The following is a 15,364-nucleotide window of genomic DNA, read 5'->3' as shown; positions in this document are numbered from 1 at the left end:
CTTTCTGCGCACAGAAGGGAACACATCCCGCAGAGAACGGCGCCACTCCGTGCTTTTGGTGCTGGGAAGCAAAACAACAAGGTGGGGGGAGGAAAGGGAAAAGAAAAAATATTCCCGTGACTTATTCCCGCCTTCCAGCTTCGCAGCACCCCCACTCGGCCCGCATTACGGGCAGCACCAGCTCCCTTTCTCGTAAGGCGAGCAAAACGCCGCGTCAGGCAGGGCCGCGCGTCAGGCAGGGCCGCCCCTCGGGGGGACGCGGGGGGGGGGGGGGGGCCGCCCCCGGGGGGGGGGGGGGGGGGGGGGGGCAGGCCGAGCACTTCCTGCTCATCGTTACACAGCACTTTTCCAACCTCCCAGGGCTCTCCCTTCTTCCGCTGCGGCTGCCGGTTCCCCCTGGCAGCCGGCAGGGACGCACTCTGCCCCGGCCGGGGCTGCGGGCGGGGGCTCGGCCCGCGCCCCTCTCGGCCCCCTCAGCGGGGCCCCGCGACCCCGGGCCCCAGCGGCGCCGTGGGCGGGGGCGCGCGGGGAGCGGCAGGAGGCGGGTCGGGCCCTGCGCATGCGCGGCGCGGCGGGGCGCTGGGCATAAAAGGGCGGTCGGGGCGGCGCGGGAGAAGCGCTGGGACGGCGGGAGGCGAGGCAGGAAACCGAGCCGAGCGCGGGGACGAAGCCTGTGGTTCCTTGCCTTTACGCCAGCGACCCCCCTTTCCCAGCCGTCGCCGCTATGGTGAAGACCGTGGGCAGCCTGGTGAGTCCGATGGGCGAGGCGGCCGTGTCCTTTGGCCGTGAGACGGGCGGACGGCGGGATGAGCATCGCTCCCCGGCGGGCGGGCGAGCGGGCCGGGAGCGCTGCCGGGGGCGGCTTGGCGGGCGGGGGACGGAGCTCGGGCTGCCCCGGGCTCTCGAGAGGCCTCGGCCTGCGGGAGATGGCGGTGGGAGCCCGTGCGCTGCCCGGGCAGGCGGAGCCTGCTTCGCCCATGCGGCGGGAGCGGGGGAAGCCGCGCGGGGGCTCGGCCAGGGCAGAGCGGGGGAACAAAAAACTGCGCGGCCTGAGGCTGCGGGGAGCCGCACTGAGCGGGGAGGTGATGCAATTTCACCTCCTGATGGCTTGTGGCTGGTCGCACTGAAAAGTCTTAAGGAAAAGGTTTCGTTTCTCAGGCGGACAGCAGGGTACTACAGCGAGAGGAGGAGGACACAGCCTTCAGCTGCGTCAGGGGAGATTTGGGTTGGACTTTAGGAGGAATTTCTTAAAAGACAGGGTGGTTAGGCGTTGGAATGGGCTTCCCAGGGAGGTGGTTGAGTCACCGTCCTCGCAGATGTTTAAAGAAGAAAACTGGACGTGGCACTGAGTGCCATGGTGTGGTTGACTGTGGAGTTGGGTCACAGCTTGGACTCGATGATCTCGGAGGTCTTTTCCAGCCTAATTGATTTTCTTAATTTAGCAGTTCCTGATTTGTCATATGTGCTGCTAGTGTGTAGGGGACCAGGTGGCTTTCTTAGAGTTTGGCCTAAGTTCTGTTGCATTTCTGGGCAGGACATCATGGAAAAGTTCATCCATTCTTGACTTGAAAGGAGCTGCTAGGGCCCATTCCCCATATTTAAACAGCATGAGTTGCTGGCATAAGAAGTATTTCCCTTGTTATGGTGCTGTCTGACATATTCACAACCCTAATACAGTACATCACTGTTTGGATGGTTCTGGGAATACAAATGCATCTGTGGGTCTGAAATACAAAATAGAAATAAAGCCTAGACCAACACATGGAGAATACCCTGCTGGTGATGAAATAGCATGTGGTCTTGTGCACAGCAGCTGATGTGGTTGATAGACAACAATAGAGTATTTGTTAGCTGTAACTTAGGAACCCAAGTCTGAAAAAATATACTCCATGCAAACTTAACAAACTCTTCATTTCAAGAAAAATCCTGTAGGGCTAGTCTCACCTTTTTGAACTTGAAATTTGGTGCGGGTATCATTTTAATCTCATTTTGAGGCATCTGCTAGTGTGTGGGCATCCTGTAAGGCCCCAAAAAGTCGCTCAGCAAGGTCTTTAACAGGACTTATAGCTGTTCTTGTACTCTGAGTTAGACAAGGGAGAAATACTGTCGAGATTTTCTAAAGTTGCCAGTATTTTTTGTTGTTTTGACCTCTTGAGAATATCGGGGAACTTTGGCAACTTTCAGTCAACATAAAACACTTCTCAAAGCATTAGCTTAGCCCATTCAACTTAGCAAACTCTGAACCTGTTTGATTTCAAGTTACTCAAAAATTCTGAGAAGAGAGAATTGGAAGCAGAAAAAGACAGAAAATACATTAAAAAGGGCAGATATAGCTACTAACCGCTGTGTTCAGCTGATAGGAATTCCAAGAGGAGGCAGGGTCAAGACATATGCTAGCAGCGTGTTTGGCCTTAAATACCCCTTGCCTCCAGTGCAGCCGTGACGGGCGGACACTGGTGTGTCTGGGACACACCATCAGGGGATGGGGAGTGTGGGGCTTCACCAGAGCAAGGGGGCCTGACTGCCCCTTCCCCCACACATCTGCGCCTCACATTGTTTCGAGACCTCAGCCTTGCCAGTCTCACACATCCAAGTTTGTTTTCTAGGCTGTGCTTTTCTGCAATCAGTTCACTTCATAAACGGAAGGCATGTCAGACCGCAAAAGTGTTGGGATCTGATACATAAATATACAAACTAACACTTGTGACCACAGCTTGAAAACCTGTGAATGCGGGAAGCTCCTTAACAGGAATGAAATGCCGTACTGTGTGAATGCAACCTGGAATTGTTGTTCTGCTTTGTATCTCTTCCCCCTTCTCTGTTTATGGTGGCACAGGAGGGGCAAACTTTTGGTGTAAGGGTTGAGGTTTTACACACAGGAACAAACTAAACACGGCAAGTCAAACCTGGCTCTGGAGGAGCTCTAAGTTAGCTAGGCTTCCACTATCCTCCTAGCTATGAGCATTGTTTAATAGTCTGCTGTAGTTAAAGCGAACTTTGGTTACACATTCATGGAGAGTGTGAACTCAACAGTCATGCTGACAACAGCATTTTAACGACAGTGACACCCAGAGTATTCAAGCACAGTGCAGCTGGGATTTCTGGATTAATTCTGGTTTTCAGTAAAGCAGGTTTGTATTCCTCTCATACAAAGGGGAAAACCTGTTCTTGCACTGTCTGCAAGAGCTTCTATGCATGAGAGCTAGGTAGAGGTGGCCCTTTTCCCTGCACACCTCTTCAGAAATAGACTAGCTTCTAAGAATGCTTGATTGATCCCTCTGTAGCACCTGCTATAGCACAGAAAGAGCTGTATTGGTCGTTTTTTAGTGGCCTTGAGATGAGTGACCAGTGTAACTTGTAAGAGGGTTTGACTATGGGACATACTGCCTTTTGTAGCCAGAGCTAATGAGATATATAAACTTAAAATGCTGGTCCTGCCAAAGCTTTCCTCTTCCTTCTAGCTGCCTCTCTTGTTATTTAAGTTAAAGAAAATGCTGAAAAATGGCAGCTTTTGCTATAAGCAATAATTTTAGAAGTGGCATGTGCTAGGGAGTTCAGGCAGTTGAACCTTTGCTTTGTTTATGCTAGCTTCTGTATTTAAAAAAACTCACTAAATTACATAGTAACCATTGGCAGTCAGCTGATCACTGGGCAAGTTCAAGGGTGACTTGATATGTGTTGAAAATAATGTTTACAACCAAGCTTTAATGAAATATCCCAGATAGTGTGGACCTGTATTATCTGTTGCTGAGAGCAGCAGACTCCTTTCAGCACCATCCCAAGGAGGCCAGCAGCCTCCTTTCTGAAGCACTACCTGGTGCTGGGAACCTCTGGGGCACTAGAGGCTTTCATTAGAGGCTTTCATTTCATTTTCAGTAGAGCTTCTTACTTGGCCTTCAGGAACAGATGCCTGCTACCAAAATGTTTGTTGAAGGTAGCATGCCCTTTTCTGTTGGACAACAATGCAAGTAAAATGAGGGCTTGTGTGTGCTCAGAGAGATTGTAGTTAACCATTTAAAAAATAAATAAATCAACCAAACAACAAAAATGCCACCACTACAAAGAACAAACCAATATTGACCTGCATGCTAGCTGAGGTTTTCCCCTGCTACCTGGAGAAAATGCTGTTTAACAAAGTTGTAAGATCTTTTCAAAGCATGACAAATAGTCTTGTGATGGGAGGTTCCCCTTCTGGTAACAGAGATTTAGTTTTTCATAAAAATTCTTGTCACTTTACAGTTAACATGAAAGACAACTAGTGAAGTCAGTTGGACTGGTCAAGCAGCTTGGGTTTTTTATGCCCTGATACTGTCTTCCTTCCTCCAGGGAAATTAAGCTCACTAGAAAAACTTTCAGAACTTCTCACTAGTTCAATATTTTTTAACTTTCAGGGGTAACACCTTTGGACCCAGCATCTCATTTCACTGTCCTGCAACAAGTTTGGCTGCTAGTAAAGATGATTTGCAGGGTAACACCTGATTTGTAGTCAGAACCAGGTCACCAGTGGTGAGTGGTATATGTGACCAGCTGTAATTATGATGCTGTCACACTTTCTCTTTGTTGTGTGCAATAGCAAACCTCAGGTGTGTGGCCATATGATGAATGTGTTCCAAGGCTAGCTTCCTTTTACTGAATACAGTAATTATGCAGCTGGACAGGAGACTTAGGGGTTAAAATAGGATGGTCTAACTGGCAGCTGTGGGAAGTGGATTCAATAGAGAGGCGATGTTACAGTGCAGAGATGTGAGAAGCTATACCAAAAATCAGTAGCAGGATTTCAAGGCCAAAAGGAGTGAAGCTTGACTTATAAGTACTTATAAGAACTTAAAAGTACTGGGAGGGACCAGCAAGCATGATTGCCTGTGTACAGAGACATTAAACATTGTTGGTGAGAATGGGTGCAGGAATGCATACTATGTCAGTACAGGAGTAGGGGAACCTAGGGAGACAGGAAAACTTATTCTGAAGAGACAGGAACAGTTGAGAGTAGGTGGTGCGGAGTGTTACTAGTGGTCTTACAGCAGAGTAGACTGTGACTGTCCAAGATGCAAGGATAGAAAAATCAACATGGATGCTGTGCCTCTGAAGAGAGCTATGTAGGGAGGGGAAAAGTCTGTTAACAGAGATGTAATGCTGAGTGTGTTTGAAGTTCCAGGAAGCTGTGAAGACTTTCACATAGGATTACACATACATAAGAATGCTCATGTAGGATCTCTGCTTGCTTGTTAAATATATTCATGTCCACTTTGACTTTGGCTCCTCAACTGCATGACATTCTTTAGCTTACTAGAGTCGAGTCATAACTTATTGTGGCTGATTGCAGAAGCAGGTATGAATTAGTTAGACCCTGCACTGCAAAACCAACCCCTGTGTACATCTGGTAGTCACCATACTGCTTTCAGTCAGCTGTTGCTGACAGGATTCCAGTGCTTTGCTCCATTAAGCTGGGGGGAACTAAAGCAGCTATCTTTTGAAGTTTATGCTAACAGCTTTCCAGAAGCTTGATCGCCAAGACAAAGTTGAAAATTATTGAAGTGGCTTGTTCTTTCTTTGACAAAGACAGTATCAGAAAGCAGGTGATTGGCACTTTCTGCTTCTGAGATACTTGTTTGCCTTTTGCTAGCATGCAAGTATCTATTGCTTTTAATGTTTGTCTGTTCTGTTAAAGCATTCACTTTTTGACAAGCAAAAATGAGTAATGGCATGTAAGATGTTTACTTCCAAGAAATATTGTCCAGGGATGATCCATGTGACTACATGCAACACAGACTTGAAGACTCAGAATAAGTATTGGGTGTTTACTTGTGTAGTCTGTATGTGTAGCACTGCTTTTGGCTAATGATGTCAAATGTGGGTTCACTTGGAAAAATAACTATGCTATGAAGGTGCTTTCAAAAACATGCTATAGAGTAAAACACACAGTATCATTTTAATGCTAGCCATTGATTGGAAAAGTCACTAGAGCTGATGACTGTACAATGTCGTCCTTTCCAAATTCTGCAGAGGCAAATCTGTCCCCGACGAAGATGGAAGTCTTACTGCCAAGACAGAAATGAGAACATGGATTATAAGAAACTCTAAGGATCATATTTTGGGGATAATACAGACCTGTCAGAGTTGAGCATCATAACTAGAGAATTTCTGGCTTGTTTCCACAATTCAGTGAGTTTGAGCATTGTGGTTGCTTTCTAATTGGTGAGACATAAGACACTGACTGTTGCTAGCACCAATAAAAACATTTCATACTGAAGCACTTCCATGATGGTGCAAATAACCCAGTTAAGTGTTTAAGACTTGCCATAACGATTAGTGTGTTAGGTCTGAGAGCAAACCAGCATTGGGATTAGTTTTATATCATTTAGGAAAGGAGAGGGAAACCATCAATATTTTTCGTTTTTGTTTTTTTTAGGTTGAATTTGAGGCAGAACTGAAATCTGCTGGTGAGAAGCTTTTAGTAGTTGATTTCTCTGCCACATGGTGTGGACCATGCAAAATGATCAAGCCCTTTTTCCACGTAAGTAGTTTTTCTGGGTTTATTTCTGCATTAAATTGTATATAAATGTTTGTGTTGCTTGACAATAACATAGAGGAAAGTTCCTTTTGCCTTATGTGATTGCCAGCATTTTCTGGAAAAGTGAGAAGTTGCATAAGTATCTAATTTTAAGACTACCAGATGAAATAGACTGACCATTGATATAGCTGGGAACTAATGTGAGTTTTAGCTTTTGTCCTGGTGTTCATATGCATTTTAGGTACATACAGACTACCAGTTGCATTGCAACCTTCTGTACATTGTTAATGTATCTTCTCCAGCTGCATTTAGGTGGCTGTGTTGTCTCCTGATATGGTATGAGTAGCTGTAGCATCTTTTGGTGATCAGCTGAAGGCTGCTAGAGAAGGCCTTCCACCTATGTCTTAAGAAATTGAGTCTTTGTGGGGAGAACATGTTCCACAGACTCCTCCAGAAAGAGTCTGCAGCAGAAAAGAAAATTTTTGCTCTGGTAGTAAAATAGCTGCTTTAAGATAACAAAGCATGTTTCACTAGCAGTTTAAGCAGCAGCCTTTCAATTTATACAAATGCATCTTTTCAGGAAGCTCTCCTGGAACACTGTAACTGCATAGTTCTTTTTATTTCTTTCTAGAGTTTGTGTGAGAAGTATGGTGATGTGATATTCATAGAAATCGATGTGGATGATGCCCAGGTAAGATCTGGGGTAGTCCTGTAAGGATTTCCATGCAAGTGACAGACAAGAATTCAAAATGTCTTCACACGTTTTGAATCAAAATCTGAGTTTACTTCAACTTAAAATTGAAACGCAGGGGTTTAGCTGGAAAGAAATTTTTTTGCAGGGAACACCTGAACAGAACAAACTGTCTTGGTTATCTTGAAGTCTATGGCACTCTTGAAGTCCTATGGCATGTATTAGATAACTCGGAAGCAATGATCCTTTACTTTGGGAGGGAGTGTTAGTCTAAGGTCTTAAGCTGCTTTGATGCAATCTTCCTTAAACCTAATAGGTTCACAACCTACTGATCTGTCTGGTCTCTCCACTGCTCTTGGCACTGTTTTGTCTTTCATTAAAAATGAAATTAAGTCTTGAATTAAGTGCAATATAATGTCTGCTGTATTGCAGTTTCAACATTGTCAAATAGGTACTTGAAAAATATCACCTGGAAGTCCAGGAGTTGCCATAGGGCTCTTGAGTCTTGCAAGCAGCCATCTCTTTTGATGCAGAATTCTGTTTGTTTTTTTCCAAACATAGAGTACCGTTTTGCTGTTGCATGAATTAAGTGTTGAAAAAGGGATCTTTAAGGCTTACTTCAGGGAGATGTTAACACTGCACTGCTTTTGCTAGTGATGAACTAGCGGAAGTTCTTTTGCTTTATCTTGAGCAGAATGGCTTTACCCTGTCACCTAAACAAAAGTCAGCTAGAGTGGGTTCTAAATTTAACATCCTTAAGAATGCCCAGTTGAAGATGGTTTTTTATGTCTTCCAGGATGTTGCTTCACACTGTGATGTGAAGTGCATGCCAACGTTCCAGTTCTACAAGAATGGAAAGAAGGTAGGCTCTGCCTTTTTGGAAGTGGAGCAGGCAAGCTAAACACTTGAAAGGACATGGGGAATGTTGGACTACTTGGTCTGCTTTCTCTTGATTATGGTACCACTAGCATTAAGAGACTCCTAAGAGCAAGCAAGTTCATCTTTGTACCACAGCAAATGTAACCAGCAGTTAACTGGTGATGCAGACTGTGTTGTTCACAGGTAGCAAACTGAGTCAGTTATAGGTCAATCTTACAGACAATTTCATGAGCGACAGTGGGGTCAGATGTCTGTAAGACTGCTGGTCTGTCTGCCTAGCACCCTGCCTTTTACTTGGCCAGTGTTTGTTATCTGCATGCAGCGTGTGTTGAGGTAGGGAAATTACTATAGGTGCCTATGGAATCCCACCCAAACAGGAGTCTCTAACCTGGTTGAGGTTATATACAACAAACAGCTGTTTAGTTTATTTCACAGAGAGGCTGTATAACCTTTGAAGTACAGGTCCTGTCCCTGTTTAAGGACTGAGCAGACCTCTTTTGTCTGCTCTGCCAAGAGATGGATGAGATGGGATGCAGATTGTGCTCTGACAGCACAGTGGGCTGCCTGGGCAGGGTAGTTTGAATACCTGTCTGCCCAAACTTGCTGATCTGAATGTGCTTTTATTTTGCTAAGCAAGCTGAGGGTAGGCTTGTCTAAAGGAGAACAGTGCTTTGGGTGTAAGTTTCGTGGCTGAAGGCAACGGAATTGCACCTTGGATAGTCGAGTGTCACAGGTAGGGTGACTTTCAGTTCAGTTTGGGGTCAGTATGAACCTTTGACAGTTCTGTTAGGGTGACCTTCTGCAACTTCATGATGTCATTAGAAGAAATGTGATTACAGTGTGACAGTCAATGTGTGGCTTTTTGTATCAAGCAAGCAGTTTCATGGCCTGTTAGTGTAGTCTGCTCTCTGCCTTCCACCCCTCTAGATACAGGAGGACAGAGTTGTTGTTTTTGAGACAGCAGATGAATGTTGCCTCTATCTTTCTGCTCTGTAAGTTGCAAGAAGATCAGTTCTAACAGGAGAAGCCAGGCACAGGGGTAGGTCATTTGGAACAGTCCTTCCAAAATTTGATTGGTAGGGTCCTGAGAACTCAAGGTGACTTTGAGCTACCTCTGATATGTGGGGACCTTCAGAGTCTCTTCAAGCCTCCTTTTGAGTCTTACATAATTTTGATCCAGGATTAATGGTAGTCTGGAAATGAAGTTTGATAGTCTTCCGTCTCAACTTTTGCATGAGTTGAATTGAATGGCAAATAAATATGTGAACATCCGCAAAATATTCTGTGTTTTGAGAGTGGGAAAAATTTTAGTTTTTAGCAGAGTTAAATAGGTGTGTATGTGACTGGATGCTATGCAACTAATGTTAAAAAGCATTGAATGCAGGAGTTCTAAAAATCAATCTCTCTTTACAGGTGCAGGAGTTCTCTGGGGCCAATAAAGAGAAGCTGGAAGAGACCATTAAAAGTCTAGTCTAATCTCCAGCCATGAAGACATTGAAGCGTGACTGCTTTGGCTAAATTACAGCCTGCAACTTTTCTACTTAAAAAAAAAAATAAACAAGCTAGCTAGATTAAATGGTGCAAACTATCTTATTGGTCCACATACATGAGTAAAATAAAGTATAAACTCTTCACTTTTGGATATTGCTGTGTGTTTAACAAGAAGCTTAAGAATTTTATGTCAGGTGAATGTCAGGTTTTCCTGTGTTAAAAGAGTACTGTCTGTATACAAAGACTTCTCAAAGGCAACCTCATCTGTTGTTGGGTTGCGATTCATGACAGTTGCTTTAGGAGGAGTCTGCTGCCACCCTACTCAGATGGTAGTCACTGTGCCATAATTTAGTTTACAAACACCAAAAAGGAGTTAAGAGAAAAGAGGGTAGTCACTGCATGGGATAGTTTTATTTCATTACATCTTTTTAGTTGAAAGGTTTTTAAAATGTTTCAAGCTGCATTTTAGAGTTCAAAGCTAAGACTTGTCCTTCCAGACCATTATACCAATCCTACCATGGAAGTGCAAGGTGGGACTTGGACTTGCTGTCTTTTTGCTTTTTCAATTTGCCTTGCCGGTATGTGTACCTTCTGGTACTAATAGTAAAGAAGTGTGTTTAGTCTGAGTTGGCCTGCTTTGTTCCTAGGCAATAGTCTGGAACAAATGACTGAAGAAGTAAAAATTGTAATGTCTTACAGTCAAGAGAATTTTAGATTTATGTACGTGCGTAATTTTCATTTGATTGCACTATTGCACTCTCAGAACACATTTGACACTGTGTTGGACAGTAAACTGGGACTCTGTGGTCCTCCAGTCTTGAAGGGCTGTCTAGATGAATGCTAGCCTTTTTATACCTGCCACTTACTTACTCTTGGCACTGTAACCAAGAGGAACAGTGTTTTTTCCACTATATCAAAATGGCTTCCTTGCTGGCTTGGATGTTATCCTGTACAAGAACTCACTGAAGAAGGGAGCAGGGCTGTAGCTAGCAGTGAGTACAGCTTAGTGCTGCTCACTGAGTATCACTTATGGAAAAGCTAGACTTCCTGCTGCTTATGCAGACAATGTGGAATGAAAGAGCTTCTTGTCTTTGTGGTAGGAAACTCACCCATGACTCAGCCTTACACTCACTTCACAAGCATGCATGAACTTCTCAATGGCTCTGGAGGACTGGGGGCCTTGAACAGCTTAATGTATATGTTCCTAATTTGAAACAAGATTTTTCTAGTCCAAGAAGTGGCCACACCCTTTACTTGAAAGTGAGCCATCAAGGCTCTTCTTGGATGTAAGTTCTGAGTTGTCATTTCCATGAGAAGAACATGGAAAATATTTTCCATGTAGTTCTGGCTATTTGACTAAGAGAAGTGCAGCTGTGTGTTTGAACTGCTCAAAGGTAAATGGGAAACCACTACTCCAAGTGGTGCCCTGGACAGACTCGTGAGGAGAGAATATAATGAAGCTGTAACAAGAATGCACTATGAACACACACTATCTGCAAACAAGTGTTGCTTTTGAAAGCAGTTTCTGCATGGCCTATTTATTCCCTTTGGGCAGTAGCTCTGAGCAAGAAAGGTTTAAAAAATTCCTGCTGAAAGTTCCAGATGAAGTTCAATAAGAGGCTCTGGCATCCCACTTAATCCTTAAGAAATAATACTGAGGTGTCCTGCAACATACAGTATTTCTGCTGAGGCAAGACCAGACCATGTAGCGGCAGGGGAAAGGTGCAGTCTGTGGTGCTTTGCTGCTTATGTGTTGAGTTGAACTTAATATTTGTTTAGTTTTGTAATAAAATGCTCTGCAGTAGCCTTGGACAATCCAGGTGACAGTGGAATTCAAGACATTAGTGGGAAGACCAGAATAGCTGGAATACTTGTGCTGAAGCAAGGGGTGCAAAGCAGTTCTTAAAAGGGCAGTGAGTTCAGCTTCCTGTGCTGCATTATCCTCCCCTCCCAAGAACTGGTATGTAGGCATACTGTGATGAAAATAACTTGCATAGGCTAATTTGAAATATATTCTTTAAGGCTTGACTCTTTGAGGAATATGCAGTGAGAATCTCCATGTTAGGTAAACTTTCTCTTTAAAGGAAACAACACATGGTCCTCAAATGCAAAGTTATGCCAGAATTTGACTGTTTGTAGTTGGTCCTTGTCATTACAGGTGACGGAAAGCAAAGCCTATGCTTTGTTCTGGTTATACATAAGGAGCCTGGTTCCTAGAGCACAAGTGCCCCCATACTGGGAGGAGAGAACCCTAGTTCAGGATGGGAATTGGCTTGAATCTTTCAACAGGCAAGGACAGGGTGGGTGTTTCAGTCTTTAACCAGCCTAGGTATAGCAAATAAACGTTTTGTTCTTAATGGAATGGGTATGAATATCCTTGCTAAAGCCTAGGGCATATGCCCTCCCACAAGTATTAAGTAATGTTACTTCATAGAGAGCTGGGTAGGTGCATTTTTTGTTTGTTTTTTTGTGTGAAGGTGTGAGGCCAGTATTGCTATGTGCCAGGCAGTAGTACAGCATTCACTCTTTCATTAAACACTGTGGTCTCTTTCTTGAATGAACAGAATTGGCTGCTTTGATCCAATGATCTGCAAAGATGCCTGTAAAAGGGAAGAGAGTAGGTAGCCAACTGACTTGAATGTTTGGTAGACTTGATGTACATGACAGAGAAAAAACAACATGGAAAGGTTTCTTTTGGGAATAAGGGTTTCAGGAAGAAATTCTCCCCTCAGGCAATGACTGCAGTCTGTGTCATTTGGCTATGAAATAGCTGAGATCTGTCCCTTGCTGTCAAACAAGAAAAACAAGATGTTTTAGTCTGCAGGCCTGTTATGTAGCTTGCTTATAATGGGCTGGCCAACAGGAAGAGAAGTACTTCCTTGAGTACAGCAATTAAAACACATAGCTGGAATAATTAGGCTTAATGAGAGAGGACTAACATGAAAGGAAGGGCCAAGGGATCACAGTGAGTGGACATGTGAACTATGCTTGATCAGATTGCAGTGGAATAGTGACACTCCTTACCTCCATCCGGGGGTTCTGAAAGGGCTGTTGCATACTTGGAGAAGCGTATGTCATGCATGTGAGGTGCTTAACCACCCACATGTCTCCCATCTCTTGCAGCAGTCAACCTAACTGCAACTCCAGCTAGCCATCTGCTTTCCCTTCTTTCCTTGACCTGAATGGAGACTTTAATTCTCCCCCGGAATGATTCTAGTAAGAGTGTTGGTAATAATTTCAATATTTAATTTCTTAACTGTTCATACATTAAAACTAGCTGGATCTACCAAGCTAAAAAATTACATATATTTTTTTACCAATGCCAACAAACTGGCCTGGCAGCTCCTCTGTGTTGTGCTCTATTGGCATGCAGCTTTCAGCCACCAAAGGAATTGGCTTGAGGAGTATACTGTTGAAATCCTTGCTGGATTAACTCTGTTGTGCTAGTCCCTGGCCCTTGGTGAAGCGTGGGAGAGTCTGACCCAGTGAAGGTGTCTTACAAGATGCTTTTTCTCATATGTTCTTGTTCCTTTCTCACTACCACTATAGTTTAGAGCTTTTATTTAAACTCAGATATCACAGAGGGCTTGGCTTTGGCCATTGGTTAAATCCCCTTTGGAGCTGGCTGTCACTGGGTCTATCTGATGTGGTGGCAGCTTCTGGTCCTCACCACCCCTGCAGTAAAAAGACCTTGATAAGAATGAACTGGATGAGTCTGAGAAACTTGAAAACACCTGAGGAGATAGTGGAGATGGACATCCACCTGAAATGCAATTTTCCTCCTACAGTCCAGGTTGATAGACACACAAGGTGAGGGAGGCATGGGAGCTGCATGAAGTTCTATTTCTACCTGCAGCTGACAAACACAAGCTTGTGCCATGCAGAGCACCACAAGGTGGCCACAGCTGTCTGTGGGTTTTATACACGTGTATAACAGGCAGGCTCTCTGAATGCCTTGTGCTTGTGCCTCTCTGACAGTGTTGGGGTGATGGTTGTACCTTGAGGTAATGGGCTAGAAGGGAATGCATGGGAGAAGGTGGGCTCCTACTATCCTGGTGGCACCATCTGCCTGGCTTACAGGAATTGCAGCATTTGTCATGGATGTAACAGAGGTATAAACAGACTCTAGGTAGTGGTGAAGCTAAGCATTAGAAGGCATAGAAGGAGGAAGAGTCTTAGACTAGGCATCTCCCCTCTACTTAAATAAATCCATGACATTTGCTCAGGGAGACAATGAAGTCTGGTATTTCAACCTTTGTTTCTAGTTCCTTTGAGAGGGACACTTAGGGGAGAGCTAGGACACACACCATGAACTGCATCTGTTAATCCTGCTGATAAGGGAAACACAATGGGCAGCACTATGCAGGATTGCTCGAAAGGAGGCTGAGCCCACACTGAGGTAGTGATGATGGGTTGACGATAAGGACAGGAGTCATCTCCCTACACTGTAGGTAATGTCCAGCAGCAAGCTAACCTGTCTGGAGCAGATGTGGAGGTGAACAATTAAAGTAAGGGATCATAGGAGCAAAATAAAAGCAAAGGATCAGAGGTATGGCTTGCTTGCTCCAGTACAGGCAGAGGTGGTAGCAGGTTTAAGGCTGGATTTGACCCAGTGGGGGAAATAGATCTCACCTCATATGAAATGGATGCTGTGGCTGGGCCATAGTGTCTTATGATCCCTCCTGTGGGCACTGACCCTGGGGGGGACCATGAGAGCAGCTCATCAGGCAGCAATGGATTCCAGGGATAGCTCCCTGGTTTCAACAACCCACAGTCCTTTGCAACAATTCCCAGTGCTTCCTGAGGCCCCCTTTGGTGTGGCAGGCCACTGTGAACTCCTCAAGGAGGTACCCACTATGTCCTGAGCTCAGGCAAGTTATTGTCACCAGCCCCAGTTTGATGTTGCTTAGGAACAGGACATAAAAGTTGCATATTTATGAGCCTGGAACAACTCTAGAGACTGCTTCATTTTGCACAAGCAAGCATAAGGCATTAAGCAGTTAAGCCACCACGCTAGAAACAACAATATGTATAAATGAAGAGCTATTTAGCCAATACATTATGAAGCCTGCAGCTCTTTACATTTAAGATAACATACACTCTTCCTCTTGCTCTCGCTCTCAAATATTACATCCTCAATTAAATGGGATAATACAGTCTCAAGAATCCCGCTGCCACCCTACTTGCGCACTGTAACTTATATAGTGGCACAAACATGACCATGTGGGCTGGAGAAAAACGGCAGAAAAAGACCAGAGATGAGTATCAGATAACCACAGCTGCAAGGTGATTAAAGAATGACCACTGCACCCTGGGCTGAGCTGACACCCTTTCCATCTTTGCAGACACACGCAGTGAAGAACTGCTGAACTAACCTAGCCCCACGCAAGCCCTTGCAACACCTTCTGACAGCCAGTGGGACCACTGGAGCTCACCCCTTCCCAGCAAGCCTTTAAGATCAGCTGCAGAGTAATAATGTTAGAAGAGGGGGTGCCTGGCAGAGGGCTGCTCACAGGCCCTGTGCAGATGTCAGAGGACAGGCTGGACTGCCTGCAAGGGCTCTGCCTCTAAAAACACACAGCCATGTACTGGCAGAAAAGCCAATCCCAGCAACACATTGCTGCATCTTTGTTCTAGGCTGGACCTTGGCACCTTGTTAACTTCATCACCCTGACTGTACTCATAGGATTAGCCTGCTTCACTAGCAGGGCAAAACAGAGAGACCTTCATCCTGCCTTGGGCCACTGCCACAAGTAAAAAAATGCAAAATTTTAGTATTTCCTCTTTATTTT

The 15,364-nt window shown here is 44.8% G+C and overlaps 1 protein-coding gene across 1 annotated transcript; it reads left to right on the top strand.

Moving 5' to 3' along the window:
* Nucleotides 1–555: 555 nt before the first annotated feature.
* Nucleotides 556–9,720, top strand: TXN (thioredoxin). Its single transcript, XM_039733257.1, has 5 exons — nucleotides 556–748; nucleotides 6,410–6,514; nucleotides 7,143–7,202; nucleotides 7,999–8,064; nucleotides 9,495–9,720. The coding sequence occupies exons 1-5, from the start codon at nucleotides 725–727 to the stop codon at nucleotides 9,555–9,557; spliced, it is 318 nt and encodes a 105-aa protein (XP_039589191.1). The 5' UTR covers nucleotides 556–724; the 3' UTR covers nucleotides 9,558–9,720.
* The last annotated feature ends 5,644 nt before the right edge of the window (nucleotides 9,721–15,364 follow it).

Source organism: Passer montanus, unplaced genomic scaffold (assembly GCF_014805655.1).
Source record: "Passer montanus isolate IOZ18808 unplaced genomic scaffold, ASM1480565v1 scaffold85, whole genome shotgun sequence".
Classification (NCBI taxonomy): domain Eukaryota; kingdom Metazoa; phylum Chordata; class Aves; order Passeriformes; family Passeridae; genus Passer; species Passer montanus.
This window is presented reverse-complemented; position numbering and strand designations above follow the sequence as displayed.

Bases quoted from the DNA above. Each gene is read 5' to 3' on its own strand.
- TXN (XM_039733257.1), top strand. From the start codon at position 725: ATGGTGAAGACCGTGGGCAGCCTG. The intron at 749-6,409 runs GTGAGTCCGATG...TGTTTTTTTTAG, and splicing joins TGAAGACCGTGGGCAGCCTG to GTTGAATTTGAGGCAGAACT. The intron at 7,203-7,998 runs GTAAGATCTGGG...TATGTCTTCCAG, and splicing joins TCGATGTGGATGATGCCCAG to GATGTTGCTTCACACTGTGA.